Source organism: Triticum aestivum, chromosome 6D (genome assembly GCF_018294505.1).
Source record: "Triticum aestivum cultivar Chinese Spring chromosome 6D, IWGSC CS RefSeq v2.1, whole genome shotgun sequence".
NCBI classification, from domain to species: Eukaryota; Viridiplantae; Streptophyta; class Magnoliopsida; order Poales; family Poaceae; genus Triticum; species Triticum aestivum.
In genome coordinates, this window is record NC_057811.1 from 75,178,135 (window position 1) to 75,196,941 (window position 18,807).

General features: G+C 43.3%; 1 protein-coding gene across 1 annotated transcript; it reads right to left on the reverse strand.

Moving 5' to 3' along the window:
• Positions 1-15,912: 15,912 nt before the first annotated feature.
• Positions 15,913-18,113, reverse strand: LOC123141123 (protein Rf1, mitochondrial). Its single transcript, XM_044560350.1, has one exon. The coding sequence runs from the start codon at positions 17,842-17,844 to the stop codon at positions 16,411-16,413; it is 1,434 nt and encodes a 477-aa protein (XP_044416285.1). The 5' UTR covers positions 17,845-18,113; the 3' UTR covers positions 15,913-16,410.
• Between the last annotated feature and the right edge of the window lie 694 nt (positions 18,114-18,807).

Consider the following 18,807-nt stretch of genomic DNA (forward strand, 5'->3'; position numbering starts at 1 on the left):
CCGCCGCAACCCCGCCGCCCGAGCCCCGCCTCGCCGGAGGTAACGCGCCGTTCGTCGCCGCCGGTTTTTTTTAGAACCCTAGTTCGTTTTTTAGATCGGTTCGCCGGTTTTCTCGGTTTATCTATTTAGCGGGAGTTCGTCCGTACGTTCGTTTTAACAACCGGTTTTCGCCCGATAGTTACAGACAATGAACATTCGTTTGTTAGCCTGTTCGTCAGTTTTCTTTTCTTTAGATTTTTCCGCGATTATTTTCGATTGCGATTTCTGATCCGATTTTCGTTTTAGTTTATCTTTTCGCTCGTTTATCAGAATCAGGCGATTCAAGCGTCTAGATCTTCGTCTCGAGACCCTCTTTCTGTTTAACCAACTCAAACAAGTTTTTGCTACTGTAAAATTTGACTTAGGTCCAGATTAGTAAATGAAGCTTGTTTCTTTCGCCGTTTGAGTTTCGTTGCTTCGTTCGATTTGATTCTTTTTGCAAACCGGAGTTCTTAAGTTGAACTTTCTGGTTAGATCTCTTATTTTGAGTTTTATCCGTGCACCCTTGCTTGATTGCTTATGTATGTATTGTTTGTTTGCGATAGAGTACCCGGAGTGCGAAGCATGCTACTACGAGTCTCTAGGTTTCACGGATCATCAGCAAGGCAAGTAACACTTTGATTATACCTTTTTACCACCCAGTTTTATTGCATTAGATCAATCCTCAAACTATTGCATGATTAGGATCTGATTAAAATGTGGGTTTTGGGAAGTAGTTGAGGTATTACCGATTGCCCTGTTTATATCAAACCATTGGGAGTTACTTCTACGTTTGCTTATATTGCTATGCTATGCTCGTAGACGTGGATTATGGTTGAGTGAATTTTTCCATGACGGATGTGAGATTGTTAATTAATGGTTCAACTTAAGGTGGCTACTTTAATTTACATCTGGGTGGATTGAGGCACCTGGAGAACCTAGTGTTGCCTGTATTTTTGGATATCCCGGAGTACCCGTGTGATCATCCTATGGACCGCCACCCAGACTCAAAGGGATCATGAGATTATTCATGCTAGAAACTTCCGTGTGCAGCCACAAGCTATTATGGGCTCTAGCATAGTTGATTAAGTTGTGTGAACTCTTACAGTGGTAGACTAGCAGATGTAGGGGATGTAGGTGTACCGGTCTACCCACCGTAAGGTGCTAACGCTTCTGAAAGACTGTGTCTCGGTCATCCGTTTCTCAAACACCATGTAGTGCGAGAAATCCAACGGAGGAGATCGAGTCTTGTGGGGAAAAGTGCACAAACCTCTGCAGAGTGTACAATCTAATCATGGTTAGCCGTGTCCCCGGTTATGGACATCTTGAGTATCTAGTTCTTGGATTATCATGTGAATCTCATCATCATGTTACTTAATTTAATTTGATTGGGTTAATCACGTTCTTAATTGGGATTGAGTTGGAGGTACCTTCTCAATGTTTAACAACCACCATGATAGTTAAATAAAATTTATTCCTTTGTGGTAGGGAAAAATTGGCTTTCGCAAAACTGTAACCATAGAGCTTTCCACCAGCCAAATATGCATGTGGTGATAGCATTACTCTGTTCATTACTCTCGATGTGTTACATTGCCAGCATATTCCATGTGCTGACCCATTTTCGGGCTGCAACGTATCATGTTGCAGACTTTTCAGACGACAAGTAAGGTGCCATAGGTCGTGGTCTTATACTCAGTGATGCCGTTGGAGTTGATGGACTCACTTTATCTTCCAAGCCTTCCGCCGTTATCATTTTTAGATGGCCTTAAGCCGTATTTATTGTATTATGTTCTCTTTTGAGACATTCGATGTAATAAGTGTGTGATTGCTACTCTGTTATAAATCCTTCAAGTACTGTGTGTGTCAGCATTACCGATCCAGGGATGACACTGATGCACAAAGACTAGACTGTTTGAGGTCTGGTCGCTACAACCATAAAGTGGCACTTCTCCCAATTAAAAACAAGATTAGTTTCTTCACATCTCTGCAAAACTCGATCAAGGTTGCTCAAGAAATCATCAAAAGAAGTTCCATATACGGAGAAATCATCCATGAAAACCTCAACAATCTTTTATAAAAATCAGAGAATATAGCCATCATGCATCTTTGAAAGGTAGCAGGTGCATTGCATAAACCAAAAGGCATACGTCTATAAGCAAAGGTACCGAAAGGGCAAGTAAAAGTAGTCTTTTCCTGATCCTCTTTTGACACAGGTATTTGAGAGAAACCAGAGTAACAATCTAGAAAGCAAAAGTGTGTATGTTTGGATAATCTTTCTTGCATTTGATCAATAAAAGGTAAGGGGTAATGATCCTTTTTAGTGGCTTTATTTAATTTGCGGAAATCAATTACCATCCTATAACCTGTAACAATTCTTTGTGGGATCAATTCATCTTTATCATTAGGGACAAGAGTAATACCTCCCTTCTTAGGGACACAATGGACAGGGCTTACCCACTGATTATCAACAATGGGATAAATTATACCTGCCTCCAGAAGCTTTAGTATTTCTTTTCTTACCACCTCTTCTTAGGATTTAACCGTCATTGGTGATCGACAAACGGTTTAGCGTCTTTCTCCAATTTTATTTTGTGTTGGCATAGAGTGGGACTAATGCCCTTAAGATCATCAAGAGTATATCCAATAGCAGCGCGGTGCTTCTTCGGAGTTGTCAATAATTTCTCTTCTTCCTTCTCTGAAAGGTTAGCACTAATAATAACAGGATATATCTTCTTTTCATCAAGATAAGCATATTTAAGAGTATCAGGTAATGGTTTAAGCTCAAACACGGGGTCACCCTTGGGTGGAGGAGGATCCCCTAGGATTTCAACAGGCAAGTTGTGTTTCAAAATAGGTCCCTATTTAAAGAATACTTCATCTATTTCCCTTCTTTCATTCATAAACATATCATTTTCATGGTCGAGCAAATATTGTTATAAAGGATCATTAGGAGGCACGACAATAGAAGAAAGACCAATAATTTCATCTTTACTAGGCAATTCTTATGGGGTTATCTACGAAATTTAGCAAAATTAAACTCGTGAGACATATCCCCCAAACCAATAGTAAGAACATCCTTTTTGCAGTCTATCCTAGCATTAACAGTATTCAAGAAGGGTCTACCAAATATAATGGGACAAAAATTATCTTGTGGGGAACCAAGAACAAGAAAATCAACAGGATATTTAACTTTCCCACACAAGACTTCAACATCTCTAACAATCCCAACTGGTGAAATAGTATCTCTATTGGCAAGCTTAATTGTAACATCAATTTCTTCTATCTCAGCAGGTGCAATATCATGCACAATTTCTTTGTATAAGGAATGAGGTATTGCACTTGCACTAGCTCCCATATCACACAAGCCATGATAACAATGATCTCCTATTTTAACAGAAATAACAGGCACGCCTACAACAGGTCTATGTTTATTTTTAGTATCAGGTCTAGCAATTCTAGCAGCTTCATCACAGAAGTAGATAACATGCCCATCAATATTATCAGCCAAGAGATCTTTAACCATAGCAATACTAGGTTCAACTTTAATTTGATCAGGGGGTGTAGGTGTTCTAGTATTACTCTTACGAACCACACTTGAAGCTTTAGCATGATCCTTTATTCTAACAGGGAAAGGTGGTTTCTCAATATAAGCAGTAGGAACAATAGGATCATTATAAGTGATAGTCTTTTCTTCAACTTTAATAGGTGCAACTACTTTTACTTCAATCGGAGGATTATATTTAAACCACTTCTCCTTAGGGAGATCAATATGAGTAGCAAATGATTCACAGAAAGAAGCTACTATCTCAGAGTCAAGTCCATACTTAGTGCTAAATTCACGGAAAACATCGGTATCCATAAAAGATTTAGCACAATCAAGCTTAGGCGTTATACCTGACTCCTTACCTTCGTCGAGATCCCAATCTTCAAAGTTGCGTTTAATTCTTTCCAATAAGTCCCATTTGAATTCAATAGTCTTCATCATAAAAGAACCAGTACAAGAAGTATCGAGCATGGAGCGATTATTGAGAGAAATCCGAACATAAAAATTTTGAACAATAAGTTCTCTTGAGAGCTCATGATTGGGGCATGAATATAACATTGACTTAAGCCTCCCCCAAGCTTGAGTGATGCTTTCTCCTTCGCGAGGCCAAAAATTATATATATAATTACGATCGCGATGAACAAGATGCATAGGATAAAACTTTTGATGAAATTCCAATTTCAATCGGTTGTAGTTCCATGATCCCATATCATCACATAGCCTAAACCATGTCAATGCCTTTCCCTTCAAACATAAAGGGAAGACCTTCTTCTTGATAACATCCTTGGGCATACTTGCAAGCTTAAATAATCCACAAATTTCATCCACATAGATTAGGTGCAAATCGGGGTGCAATGTTCCATCACCTGTGAAAGGATTAGCTAGCAGTTTCTCTAACATACCCGAAGGAATTCCAAAGTAAACATTTTCAGTAGGTTCAGTAGGTTGAGGAGCAACTCTTTGCTCTACTGGTCGGGGTGAAGATACCCCGAACAAGCCCCTCAAAGGATTACTTTCCATAGTAACAAGTGACAGTAAATTTTAGCACACTATATAAATTTTTCCTTACCAAAGGCGCTTCACTCCCCGGCAATGGCGCCAGAAAAGAGTCTTGATGAACCAAAAGTATAGGGGATCTATCGTAGTCCTTTCGATAAGTAAGAGTGTCGAACCCAACGAGGAGCAGAAGGAAATGACAAGCGGTTTTCAGTAAGGTATTCTCTGCAAGCACTGAAATTATCGGTAGCAGATAGTTTTGTGATAAGGTAATTTGTAACGGGTAACAAGTAACAAGAGTAAATAAAGTGCAGCAAGATGGCCCAATCCTTTTTGTAGCGAAGGACAAGCCTGGACAAACTCTTATATGAAGGAAAACGCTCCCGAGGACACATGAGAATTATCGTCAAGCTAGTTTTCATCACGCTCATATGATTCGCGTTCGTTACTTTGATAATTTGATATGTGGGTGGACCGGTGCTTAGGTGTTGTCCTTCCTTGTACAAGCATCCCACTTATGATTAACCCCTATTGCAAGCATCCGCAACTACAAAAGAAGTATTAAGGTAAACCTAACCATAGCATGAAACATATGGATCCAAATCAGCCCCTTACGAAGCAACGCATAAACTAGGGTTTAAGCTTCTGTCACTCTAGCAACCCATCATCTACTTATTACTTCCCAATGCCTTCCTCAAGGCCCAAACAATGGTGAAGTGTCATGTAGTCGACGTTCACATGACACCATTAGAGGAAAGACAACATACATCTCATCAAAATATCGAACGAATACCAAAGTCACATGACTACTTATAGCAAGACTTCTCCCATGTCCTCAGGAACAAACGTAACTACTCACAAATCATATTCATGTTCATAATCAGAGGGGTATTAATATGCATAAAGGATCTGAACATATGATCTTCCACCGAATAAACCAACTAGCATCAACTACAGGGAGTAATCAACACTACAAGCAACCTACAGGTATATACCAATCTGAGGTTTTGAGACAAAGATTGGATACGAGAGATGAACTAGGGTTTGAGAGGAGATGGTGCTGGTGAAGATGTTTATGGAGATTGACCCCCTCCCGATGAGAGGATCGATGGTGATGACAATGGTGGCGATTTCCCCCTCCCGGAGGGATGTTTCCCCGGCAGAACAGCTCCGTCGGAGCCCTAGATTGGTTCCGCCAAGGTTCCGCCTCGAGACGGCGGCGCTTCGTCCCGAAAGCTTCCTCTTGATTTTTTTTTCCAGGGTAAAAGACACCATATAGCCAAAGATGGGCACCGGAGGCCTGCCAGGTGGCCCACGAGGAAGGGGGGCGCGCCCAGGGGGTAGGGCGCGCCCCCACCCTCGTGGCCAGGGTGTGGGGCCCCTCTGGTTGATTCTTTCGCCAGTATTTTTTATATATTCCAAAACATGCCTCCGTGAAGTTTCAGGACTTTTGGAGTTGTGCGGAATAGGTCTCTAATATTTGCTCCTTTTCCAGCCCAGAATTCCATCTGCCGGCATTCTCCCTCTTCGCGTAAACCTTGTAAAATAAGAGAGAATATGCATAAGTATTATGACATAATGTGTAATAACAGCCCATAATGCAATAAATATCGATATAAAAGCATGATGCAAAATGGACGTATCAAAACCCCAAGTAGGATTCACCCTACTTGGGGCGCCCCCCTTGGCTGCTCCCTCTCCCTCCCACCTATATATATGGTGGGAGGGAGGCGCCTAGAACACACAACGACATATGTTAGCCATGTGCGGTGCCTTCCTCCACAGATTACACCCTCGGTCATATCTTCGTAGTGCTTAGGCGAAGCCCTGCACAGATCACTTCACCATCACCGTCACCACGCTGTGGTGCTGACGAAACTCATCTCCCTCGACGCTTTGCTGGATCAAGAGTTCGAGGGACGTCATCGAGCTGAACGTGTGCAGAACTCAGAGGTGCCGTACGTTCGGTGCTTGTTCGGTCGGAATGAGAGGAAGTTTGACTACATCAAACGCGTTATCAAACGCTTCCACTTTCGGTCTACGAGGGTATGTAGACACACTCTCCTCCTCTCGTTGATATGCATCTCCAAGATAGATCTAGCGTGAGCGTAGGAATTTTTTTGAAATTGCATGCTATGTTTCCCAACAGTTGCATGCAATCACAATGGTATGGTTGAAGGAGCTTTGACCATTAATTTTGAAGGTATTACGGATTTGGAGACTCTTGGGGCACTTGCCTACTAAGAGGCTTTATCTCTGGAAAATGATCTTCTGGTAGGATGAGGATGTGTGTCGAGTGATTGCCTGAGTGCTATCAACTCAATACAGGAATGTATTGGAGGTTCATATGGTCAAATAGTGCATGAAATTTTGGCTCTGAATCATTTCATGAAACTATCTCTAGACATGAAAGAAGAGGATAGAATATGCAAGCTCACAGGATGGCTTGGAGTTCTCTCCGAGATGGGTGTGGATGCTTGGTGTGGCTGTCAAATCCACCTGATGGTGTTTGTATAACATATGAACTTGATATGTGAATAAAGGGGTTCAAGTTTCTCATAAAAAATGTGTGCAACGGGTGCTAGTGCTTACTTCCACCTCAACCCGCTGAGAAAACAACAAAAGTAAGATGGGCCCTTCATGGACTCTTCAGATGATGAGTGTAATCTGAGAGAAAACAGACCCTAAAAAACTCTAAAAAACACACAACAATGTGTGCGGAGTTTTTCTTTTTGACACTAAAACCACTTCATTAACTAGTGATAGAGTCACAACCTTTATAAAGGGGCCTCGTCAAACCATTCACTACAGAAAGTAGACCTTGTTGAATGCTGATTTCACCAATTCATGCGCTAATGAGTTATCCTACCTTGGGCAATGTTCAAAAGATGAGATAACAAACTCACATGCCATCGGTTAGCAATCGGCAAAGACCGTAGACCGCCCATCATATTTCATCATCTCGATTGCCTCTAGGTTATCTGAGTTGACAATTAGTCAATTATATCCCACCAATAATGCTAGCGTAAGGCCAACACAGAGCGTCATAGTCTTCGTGGTTAGAACATCCAAGCACGAGTCAAGCTTCTTATTTCTTGCCACAACCATCTCACCTTTATCATTCCCTATAACAATCCTCGACCAGAGAGCCATGGAGGAAATACACATCGAAGCATGCATCTACATTGAGCTTCACTTTGCCCTTTGGAGGACGGTCCATACATTTAATCGATGCTCTTGGGGAGGAAGTGATAACCCACAAGTTTAGGGGATCGCGACAGTCTTCGAAGAAATTATTACAACCCAAATTTATTGATTCAACACAAGAGGAGTCTAACAATATTTATAAGCCTTAAAAATTGAGTTATTAATTCAACCACGCCTGGAAGCAAATTCTTGCTCGGGAGAATTTATTAGTAGCAAAAGCGATGTAATGATTGTAGTTGGATTGTGGAATGATGCTACTCTTGTAGGAGTTGTTAGATTCCCCGAAGAGGATAGGTGATGTAGCACAACAGTATAAAGTATTTTCCTCAGTTAAGAATCAAGATTATCAAACCAGCAGGAGTCACCACGCTAACAATGTAAACAACACCTGCACACAAACACGATACAAATGCTTGCACCAAACTTGGCAAGGGGGTTGTCAGTCCCCTTGTCTTGTCCAGATTTAAAATCACGCCACTCGGGCCCTAGTGTCAAGTATTAAGTATAGCAAACTCATAGCAATATCTGTCTCAGAACATACAGGGTAATAGGGATGACACTATCAAACTCCGCGTCTATTAAGAGATCTCATCCAGTTACAATCCACCCCATGTGAGTAAAAAGAAATTATTCACATGTGTGGGGAAATCATGATGGTGATGATGAAGAAGAGGTTGGTGATGATGATGACGAAGAATCCCACTCTATGGAGGCCAGATCATCCTCCAGACAGCCCTCCAAGAAGGTGAACTATTTTGGCAGCGGCTATGTATCGCGGAAAATTCTAGAAAAAATATATCAAAGTTTTTCCAGTTGAAAGAAAAATATAGGTGTCAAGAGGCAGTGCAGCGGAGATTTGTGGGCTCCTGCCACCCCTTCTCATGTGGTCTAGCCATTTGGAGCCACGGGGCACCCGTGGCTCCATCTTCTGGCTCTGTATCTCTTTTCTCCTGGAAAAAATCCCTATGTTTTTCTCAATTTATTGGACACCTTTTTAAAATAGAATATAACACCATTGAAAACTTGCTGAAAACGGCGTCAGTCTAGAGTAGTTTTTATTCAAATTATGCAAGTTAGAGGGCAAAAACGTAGCAAAAGTGCTCAAAAAGTTAGATACGTTTGAGACATATCAGCTCCCCCAAGCTTAGCTTATTGCTTGTCCTCAAGCAACTCAGTTGATAAGGTGACGCGACAAAGAAAACATTTACAAATACATTTATTTGGTGTATGCATAGAAATTTGGTCCATGATCACTTTACATCTATCCTATGAGAGTAATCGCATGAATAAAAAAAGTTTAACAACTAAGTTCTCTCATGATAATATTTCAATCAACTAGCAAGTTATATAAAGCATATCAAACACCAACATGATCAGAATGAACATGATGCAATATGACAACATGGTATCCCGGCAGTCTTTCGTGAAGAAAAACATAAATGCAAGACACCAAAGAAGTTCAAGCAGTGACTAGACATTATGATTTAGCATAGAGCATCACACTCATGCATCACCTGATGTTACTTAGACAATATGCATGTTAAACTAAGAATGATAACTATGCTCTCTGAGTAGGTGCTATAGGAAGGTGACGACACAACATAAAAGTAAAATAGATAGGCCTTTGCAGAGGGGAGCAATGATTGCCATGCCATTATTTTGGTAAAACTGGCAAGCTTGTGAAGCCTTATTTTGGGAGGTTGTTTTCAGAGTTTGAAGAATGGAAAGACACGTTTATCCCCATTCTTCTTGTAGTAGCTGCTTTAGAACTTTGCACTTTGAACTTTATTTGTTTGATTCCCTTTTTGGGTTTTTTCGGATAGAATCGATTTATTTATTTTCAGCCATTACAAGAAGAACAGAAAACTAGACAACAAAAGATTGGGCCAGACAAAGACAATTTACCTGGAATGACTATTTAAAGCCATGATATGTAGGTGTAGTGGACTCTTTATGGTGTAAAATTTGGATCAATAATTTAGTGCACAAGCAGAATTCTCGCTTAGTACAGGCAAAAGCTAGCAATAGACTAGGAAACGACAAAGTACAGAGCATATCCATCATAATCATGCATTTTCAATAAACAAAAATTAAGTAGTAATATGAACATGATACTATATTATAAATTCATAATAGTTTTGAGGCTTAATTGGAATTGATCAAGCATGTGTAAACATGTGCCAAGTCAAGCTACCTGACTACTTCAGAGGGAATACCATGTTAACATATCACATTATGCCACATTTTAATACATGTTGACATTCAAGATAGTTCATTATATAAGCTTTTAGTTAATTGAAACTCAACATGAGAAAGTATGAATCACTAAACTCTAATTATGCATAGGATAACTATCATAAGACACAGTTAAGAAATCATGGAGTTAAACATCTGTACATAAACGAAACAAAACATGATCGTACCAGCTTTCTCTGCAACAACCACTTTACCAAATAATCGTCATTATTGCTTTGTCACTTGCATAACTTGAATATCGTGAATAATGATATAGTGCAAGTGTCGCCGTGACTGAAGCTGTAAACTATATGGAAGAAAAGAAGACAATGGAAATGTTTTTGGTCTTTTTATTAGTTCAACCATAAAGCAAATAAGAACCAAGCAGAAATGTTTTTGTTGTTTTCCCTTTTTGAAACACAAGACTCAATAAGACGCAAAAGAGAAATCTTTCTAGAGTTTTTAGTTTTGCAAATTAAACAAAAAATTAAAGGAACACAAAAGAAGCAACAAAGAAATGTCAAAAAGAACAAACAAAGGAAATGAAAGGAAAACAAAATAAAAATAAAGACAAATCCTTTTGTTCTTTTATTGAAATATTTTCGAAAGGCAAAGAAGTATCCAGAGAAACACAACACAAATAACTTTGTTGATTTTGTTTTTTTTTCTTAAAGAAGGCAAAAAAGAATGTAAAGAGAATCAAAGAGAAATCTTTTTGCGAGTTTTTCAAAGAGGCAATCAAATAAGTTTCCAAAGAAAAAGCAAAAAAGCAAGGAAATATTTTCTTTGTTTTCTTGAAGCAGTTTCAAGAAGACAAAAAGAACCGACTAAAGAAAAATGAAGGGCAAGGAAATCTCTTTGGGTTTTCTTTTCTAGAAAGCAAAACGCGAAAGAAACAAAGAGCCAATAAGAACTGAAAAAGAAAAACCAAAAAGAACACAAAAGAAGGTAATACAAAACCAAACCAAACGAAAACAAAGAAGAACATGAAAGTTTTGGGGTTTTGTTTTTTAACAGCGCGAGCAAAAGAAACAAAGGAACGGAACAAAGTACGTATATACAAAGATCATGAAGCGAACCGACAAGTGCACTAAATGTATGTGATAACATGAATAAAAAAATTCGGTACGGAAACAAGTCCCTCAAGGTTAGGCGTTTGGTCTAAGTTGCGCTCACTCCCACTGATGAAACTGGACATGGTGGAAAGTCCGAGGGCCATTTGCATTTCTGTTCCTAACTTGAACCACCTACTCAGATTTGCCCTTAATTTCAAAGTCTGCTCAAATTTGCCCCTCTGCCGTTAGGTGACCTTATAAAAATGCCCTTCCGTGCCGTTTTCGTTAGGTCAAAGGCCTTTGACCGTCTACGGGACGTTTCTTGGACATTTTGCCCCTGCCTCCATGTGTCACTTACATGTGGGACCCACTTAGGAAAAAATAAAAATAAAAACACTTTCTCTCACACCTCTCTCTCTCACTTACATATGGGCCCAGAAAAGGAAAAAGAAAACCTCTCTCCCACATCTCTCTCTAACTTACATGTGGGGCCTAGCAAAAAATAAAGAAAAGAAAAAGTTATCTCTCTATCTCCCGACCTCGCGGTCTCTCTCATCTCCGGCGAACTACATGCGACGGCCAGCGGACCGGTCCTCGAGCCGCCACTGGAGCTGGCTCGCCATGCTCCTCCACCAGCTCACCGCGCCCGGTCACCAGCTCGCCGTGCTCCACCGCCCTCTCCCTCTCTCTCTTGCCAAGGAATAGCAAAGCAACTATCGTCGGCGTTGACGCGCGCGCACGGCCAGCAACAGTGCAGAGCTCCAATAAAATGTCTGATAGTCCGACCGCTCTCCAATTCATCTTCCTGTGCAATTAATTGGATTGAAACGCCCCATAGTGACGGATCCTTCCTCGTCTTCCCCAGCTCCGGTGTCACGCCGCCGCCGCTTGATCTCCTCCACCAGTGAGCACTGCCGCCTTACCTCGGGTTCTTGAGTTTCGAAATCTCCTCCTGAACATCCTCCCGCCTGCTCCCGTTTATCCTCGCCTCCCTTAGCAGCTCTGCCGGCGAGCACCTCCCATCGCCGCCGCTCAAGCTCACAACTTCGCATCCTCCCCGGCACCCCACATTCTGGCCACCTCAGGCCACTGAAGCTTCTCTCCCGCACCCTCACAAGCCCGATCTTGCAGCCACTCGACTCCTCCGGCGTTCTCCCGTACATCGCCGTCGTGTCTTCGTGAGCTGGCGCCAGCGTGTTTTTAGTTAGCCTAATCCCAGATTATCCTAAACTATTATTAGTTCTAATTACACTCGTTTTACAAAAGCTGACTAGTGGGTCCAGCCCTCAAATAAATCAGTAAATAACGTTTCAGAAAATAATAGAACGATGACCGACCCATATCAAGTTTTATTTTTCATTTTATTAGTTGGGCCCATATGTAAGTGAGAGAGAGGGGGTGAGAGAAAATGTTTTTCTTTTTGTTTTTTCTCTGAGTGGGCCCCACATGTAAGCGACACATGGAGGCAGGGGCAAAATGTCCAGGAAACGTCTGGTAGACGGTCAAAGGCCTTTGACCTGACGGAAACGGCATGGAAGGGCATTTCTATAAGGGCACCTAACGGCGGAGGGGCATTTTTGAGCAGGCTTTCGAATTAGGGGCAAATGTGAGTAGTGGGTTCAAGTTAGGGACACATATGTAAAAGACCCAAAGTCCGATGGCCATGGTGGAAAGTCCGACGCCTCTTCTCCAACATTGCCGCCTCAGGTTTATATCTAGTTGGAGGAGATGGATGAAGAGAGAGAAGAGAAGCCTGTTGTAGATTTACAGCCGGCTGTAGCATGGGCTCCAACGCTCTTTTTGAGAAAAATGATGAGCCATATATTAATGGCATAGTATGAGTTGGCTATTATGTTGACTATATATGACGTGGCAACTTCATATAGCTAATTGCTCTAAGGATCTTCCTATCAGCAGCTAGAGAACTTAAGCACAATCTCGAGTCTTAACTTTGCCCGACTATGATTTAGAGGGTGTGCTCAAATATATATCTTCTTGGTAGTTTCAAAACCTTTTTTGTGATGTAGTCGACATATTGGCAGAGCATAAACCGACCGTACTTCTTAGGGATCTAGTCACATCTATTGTAATCTTTGATGTAATCTCCCTGATGTATTTTCTTCTGGTGTATTTTCTTTTTTGTGAATGGAGGTTGGACCCTCGGCCTCCACATCATATGGCGTACACAACCATCTTTATTAGAACCAAAGTACTCCCTCTGTTCTTAAATATATGTCTTTGTAGAGATTCCACTATAAACTACATACGGATGTATATAGATGCATTTTAAGTATGAACTCATTTATTTTACTCCGTATGTAGTCCATCTAGTGGAATCTATATAAAGACTTACATTTCGGAACGGAGGGAGTATGAAACATTCACAACAACACAAAAGTAAAAATAAAAAAGTCTAACAAAGACCAGTCGGTAACAGGATTGCATGCCGCACACGCATATCATTTTAGTAGATTGCCATCCAAACAGATTGACTGTATTCTGTGTTACCGTCTCTAATTGGTCGCACTCAAAATCCACATGCACGCCTAATGTACCAAAGAAAAGATCATCACATACAGATCCATCTTGTAGCATGAAAAATAATCTATGAGGTCTCGATCTCCCGATGGTTAACAGGTGTATAAACAGATGACGTTGCCCTTAGAAGTGTGCAACTCTTCCTAAAGTTTTACAGAGCAGGAAGAAAGAAGACTAATCTTCTTTAGTCGACGGATGGCTATAAAAATAAGACTATCGGAATGTTATTACCTTCATCATGCGTTTTCTTGTGCTGATAGGTGGGTCCACAGATTAAAAAAATCGAAGGAGGGGCCACACACAAAAAAGCGGTCGGACGTGCGGTTCCTCGGAGAAAAATCGATGGGGTGCGTCCCTTCGATGGATGGGGAGGGGGCACGAAACAAAACGATGTTTCAACTCCCCCTTTAAGAGCAACTCCAAGAAAGAGATCCATTTTATCCGTTTGGGTCATCCGAACATAAAACTTGACTCAACGGGACGACCCAAACGGACGCGCGTCCGCCTGCTGTCCTCCCCGACCCAAACTTGACCCAAATATAGAAAAAAATGGATACGAAGCGGACAGAAGCGGACACTCTCGTCGACCGCTGTCGTCCGCTCGTGTCCGCCCCTGGTCCCACGTAGCAGCGACTACCCACGAGCTGGCGTCTACCTCCACCCACGCCGAGAGGAGGAGCGAGGCCCCATGCGCAGGCGGCCGCCGTGCTCACCGGAGAACACCCGAGCACCTCGCCCCACCCCCCGCGCGCCCGGCAACTAGCCGCAGCTTGCTTCACCACGCCTCCCCGCGCGCGCCGCCGTGAGCCGCGCCACCTCCCCCGCCCCGCTCGCCCTGCAGCTTGTCCCGCCCGCCGCGGCCGCTCGCCCCGCCCGCCCCGCTCGCCGCGCCACCTCGTCCGCGCTCGCCTGGTGTAGCTGATATCCGCTATGTCCGCTTTTTCATTCTCGCGTTGGATGCCCACAGTGTCCGCCCCATGCCCATGTCCGCTTGGCGGACAGGAGACCCAAACGGATAAAAAGCGAACAAAATCTGTGTCCGTTTGGGTCCCTGCGCTGGAGTTGCTTTAAAAGTAGAGATTATATAAAGTGTGTACCAAGGATTTAAAGGCACATGGTACTAAATTGTCCCTAGAAAAGAATAAAGAATACCAGAGTACTAATTAGCCCAAAATGATATGTAAGCAAGAATGAGATTAGAATCTCTCACAGATTATCATCAATCTTGTCAGTCAAAACTTCTTTTCTTTCTCCCGTGTTTTTACATTCTTCTAATAAATCATAGAAGTTCACAAGAAAACATGTCGACGGCAGTTCTCCACCTATGCGTCTACATCATTTTCTTAAAAAAGCTATGCTTCTAGATAGGAAAATAATATATAGATGGCCATCTGAAGTTGCAACTGAGAAATGTGGTACAGTACTTGCTGATAGTCATCAGCTATTTGTAAACTTGTAGGTAGATTTTGGGCCACTGCTGACATCTTATCTGCTTCTTCAGCAACAGTCTATTATGACCTCATGGGCACGAACAACTGTCAGACTAGATATCGCCATCTCATGGGCCACTCTACATATTTCATCTCATCACCGAGAAATCGTCATTGCTCTCTATCTTCATTAGGGACAGTGAGCGGCCTGATATCAATCAGAGGACAAAGAAGACCGGGATGGAGCTGCAATCCATAATGTGAGAGTGTGTCTGTATACTGCGGTCAAAGAAGCAGCTGAAGAATGCAGAATGGAAGAATGGTGATCTAGAATCAGAGTGGGAAGAATTTTTATTCAGGAGGGGTTGGAAGCCAAGCACGGTGGGGATCGAGGCCTGCGAAATGAGGAACCTCTTCTGCTGCGCAAAGCTTGTTGTCAAGAGCGTCCTTGCAAGGAAGGAGAGGCACTTCACACAGAGGACAGCCCACATACTATCCAAGAGCTGACATGGAGTTCAAAGCCATTGCAGAGGCAGCAGCAGTGCAAATAATTGCCACACCCACACCATGATGTCTTCATTGCTCAAACGCAGATCAGGTTTTTTTAACAGCGAGTGTAAAACATATGAGTCAAGTATGCCAAACTTGAACTGAAATGATACATATAGGCATAAGCATAATGGCTAATACAGTATCATCATCACAGCAAGGTGCTGCCAGGAAGAAGAACTCAGCTAATAATATCGTCATAGTAACCATTTGGCGCAAATGCTAAAGCTTCATGATCAATGGCCAATTGTAGTGTTTGGACTTTAGAAATCATTTATAGCAGAGAAGTGAAATTCTTCTGTTCTCTTACTCCCCGAAAGACAGCAATAACTCTCAACTGTAACTTATCAATAGGTCATTTTTGGAATGACACAAACATGCAAGGCCTACAAAATGCCCTTTTCATCCATGATATATGAAGTATACATAAGACATAGACACAGGGAATTATGCATGCAACACCTAATCAGCCAGGTCACTATCCACCCTGAATACTGCTGTGCCTTGAGGAAATTCGAACTAGGCAATATATCCAACTACCGATAAACAGCAGCTAACAACCATAAGGCTCGATTCACACTTCTCTAATTCTAGTGCACGCTGGAGCAATCAGGATAACAACACATCTAGAGCATATCAAGAAGATGGGAGCGTAACCATGGTAAGTTAAGTGCTGTGTAACAACAATAGCCCTCACGCCAACTGATATCATAGCATGAAGTACTCTGAATGCATTCTCCATCTTGGCGATAAGCAATATCCATCGATCATTTTAGTGAATGTAGTAGGATCAGGCCTCTCACCAGTACGGGTAACCAAGTCAAAGATGGTGTGTTCATCAATTACCTTTCCGTGGCCTATGATGAATATCCCTGTTCTTCATTTTGGTAATAAATTCCTTGGCTTTCATGGAATTGCCAAGATTCAAATAACCCTCAACCATGCACATGTAAACTTCTGTGTCAAGTGGTACTCCCATATTAATCATCTCACTGAATTTTTCCATCGCATCATCCATCCTGCCCATCTTGCAAAACGCAGATATCACAGTTAAATAAGTGAATTCATTAGGCTTCACACCCTGCTTCAACATGTCTTCGAAGAAAAGCATGGCCACGTCCATCATGCCATACTTAGCATACGCATTAATCAGTATGTTGAAACAATGGAGGTTAGGTACAACTCCGTCTCTTGCCATCAGCTCACAGAGATCAATCATTTTAACAAGGGATCCTTCTATAGCGTACCCATGGAGTATTATAGAGTATGAGACGACACTAGGTTTTTGGCCCTTCACAGCCATTGAATAAAAAAGTTCTACAGCTTCCTTGAATCTTCCATTCTTGCAAAGGTAGGTCATGAGTGAGTTGTAGGTAACAACGCTTGGCATAACACCTTGGCTTGTCATCAGTTTCAACAGCCTAAAGGCTTCTTTCAGCTGACCTGAAGTTAAAAATCCATGGATCAGGGTATTATATATCCTATCATGTGGTTGGACACCACTACGAACCATATGTCGAAGGATCACCTCCGCCTTATCCATTGCTCTTGCTTTGCATAGCGCATTGATTATGGAGCTATATGTCACCTCAGTAGGCACAACCCCCTGTTGTATCATTTCGTGGAATAGAACACGTGCTTTGCTTACTTCACCCTCCTTAAAAAAGCCATCCATTACCATGTTGTATGAAATCACGTTGGGAGAGTAGTCACCACCTTTTTTGGCCATCACCCGGAGCAGGTCAAGCGCACGCTGGCTCCTCCCACTGTCGCAGAAACTCTTGAGAATTACTGAGTAGGAGATGACATCAGGCAGGTCGTCAGGCATCCTGTGGAGCAGCACGTCGGAAGCCTCCTCCGTGCGCTTCATGTCACAGAGGCACTTGAATAAGCTGTTGTAGGTAATGACGCTCATTGTGATGCCTGCCTTGAGGAGGCGGCCGAAGAAGGCAGGCCCTAGGTCTGGGCGGCATGCTCTGTGGCAGCACTCAATTAGTATGTTGTAGGTGTAAATGTTAGGTGATATCCGGTGGCGGTTGAAGAGATTGATGGCTAGGGCAGGGCCATCTGCGCAGTTGGCCGAGGGCGGCGCATCCGCGAGGGCAGCAAACAAGCCGTTGAGTGCGCGCGCTGAAACCGGGACGGGTTGGCGCAGCAATTCGTCGAACAGTTGGTGCGCGAGCTCCGGCCAGAGCGTCCCGGAGCCCAGATGATATTTGAATTCGTCTAGCAGCTCGTTGGCGCGTGAGGAGCGGGGCTGGAGGCGTGACATTGACGCCGGCTAGGGGGTCGCACTCCTTCCGGCAGGCTGCACGGCGGTGAATGCGAGGCGGCGGTGGGAGGGCAGCGGACGGGGGCGAGGCTGGGCAGTGTACCTGGTCGTCCCTGCAGCGGCGCAAACCCGTGGTGTGAGGAGAGGACGGCGGACGGATCGGAGGTGGGATTGGATTTGCGGGGATTTTGGATCGAGACGGGGTTCGATTTGGAGCTCTGCCTCTGCGTGTGCATCATCATTTCACAGTCAGCGCAGGCCAGCATCGGCCGCGCCGTTGGTTCAGAGGACTTTGATTTTCTTTTTTGACGGAGCAAGTGCAGAAGTAAGTATCTCAGACGTGCTCATAAGACTATCCCCAGTGGAAGTAACATATATCTACTCCTAATAGACGACTTGATAAATAGTCCGTGCGGTTTATTTTCGCTGGTTTTTTTCGTCATCCTTCCACCTCTGTTTTATTTTCGTCATTCCTCCCACCTCCGTTAACTTGCTATCCTTCTGCGAAAAAAACCGGTGCCAAAAAAAAACCCAACGATCGCTCCCTCTCTCTCCCTCCCGCTGCGACCCCTCCTCTCGATCCACCCCCTCCCGCTGCAACCTCTCTCTTTCCCTCTTTCTCCCACTCCACCGTCGCCGCCCCGCCTCCCGCTTCGCCGCCGAGAGGCTATCGAGGAGCCGGCATCGATATCCGAGAGGAGTCGCCCTTCGCCGCCGCCGAGATCCCGTGCCTCTCTACAGATCCCTCTCGCTCTCCTCTTCGCCCATCCACCTGGATCGAAAGTCGAAACCTGCCGCCCCTATGTCTCTGTTGGTGCTCGACGGAAGACGAGGGCGGCTCCTCCCAGCGATTCCCCGTGGTCCTCGGCGGAGGCGACGGCTAGGTCAGTCCTCTTTCTCTGGCTCACCCAATTTGCCTGGGCCGGCGAGCTAGGGTTAGGGTTACCAGCGAGACGCCGCCGC

Bases quoted from the DNA above. Each gene is read 5' to 3' on its own strand.
- LOC123141123 (XM_044560350.1), bottom strand. From the start codon at position 17,844: ATGTCACGCCTCCAGCCCCGCTCCTCACGCGCCAACGAGCTGCTAGAC.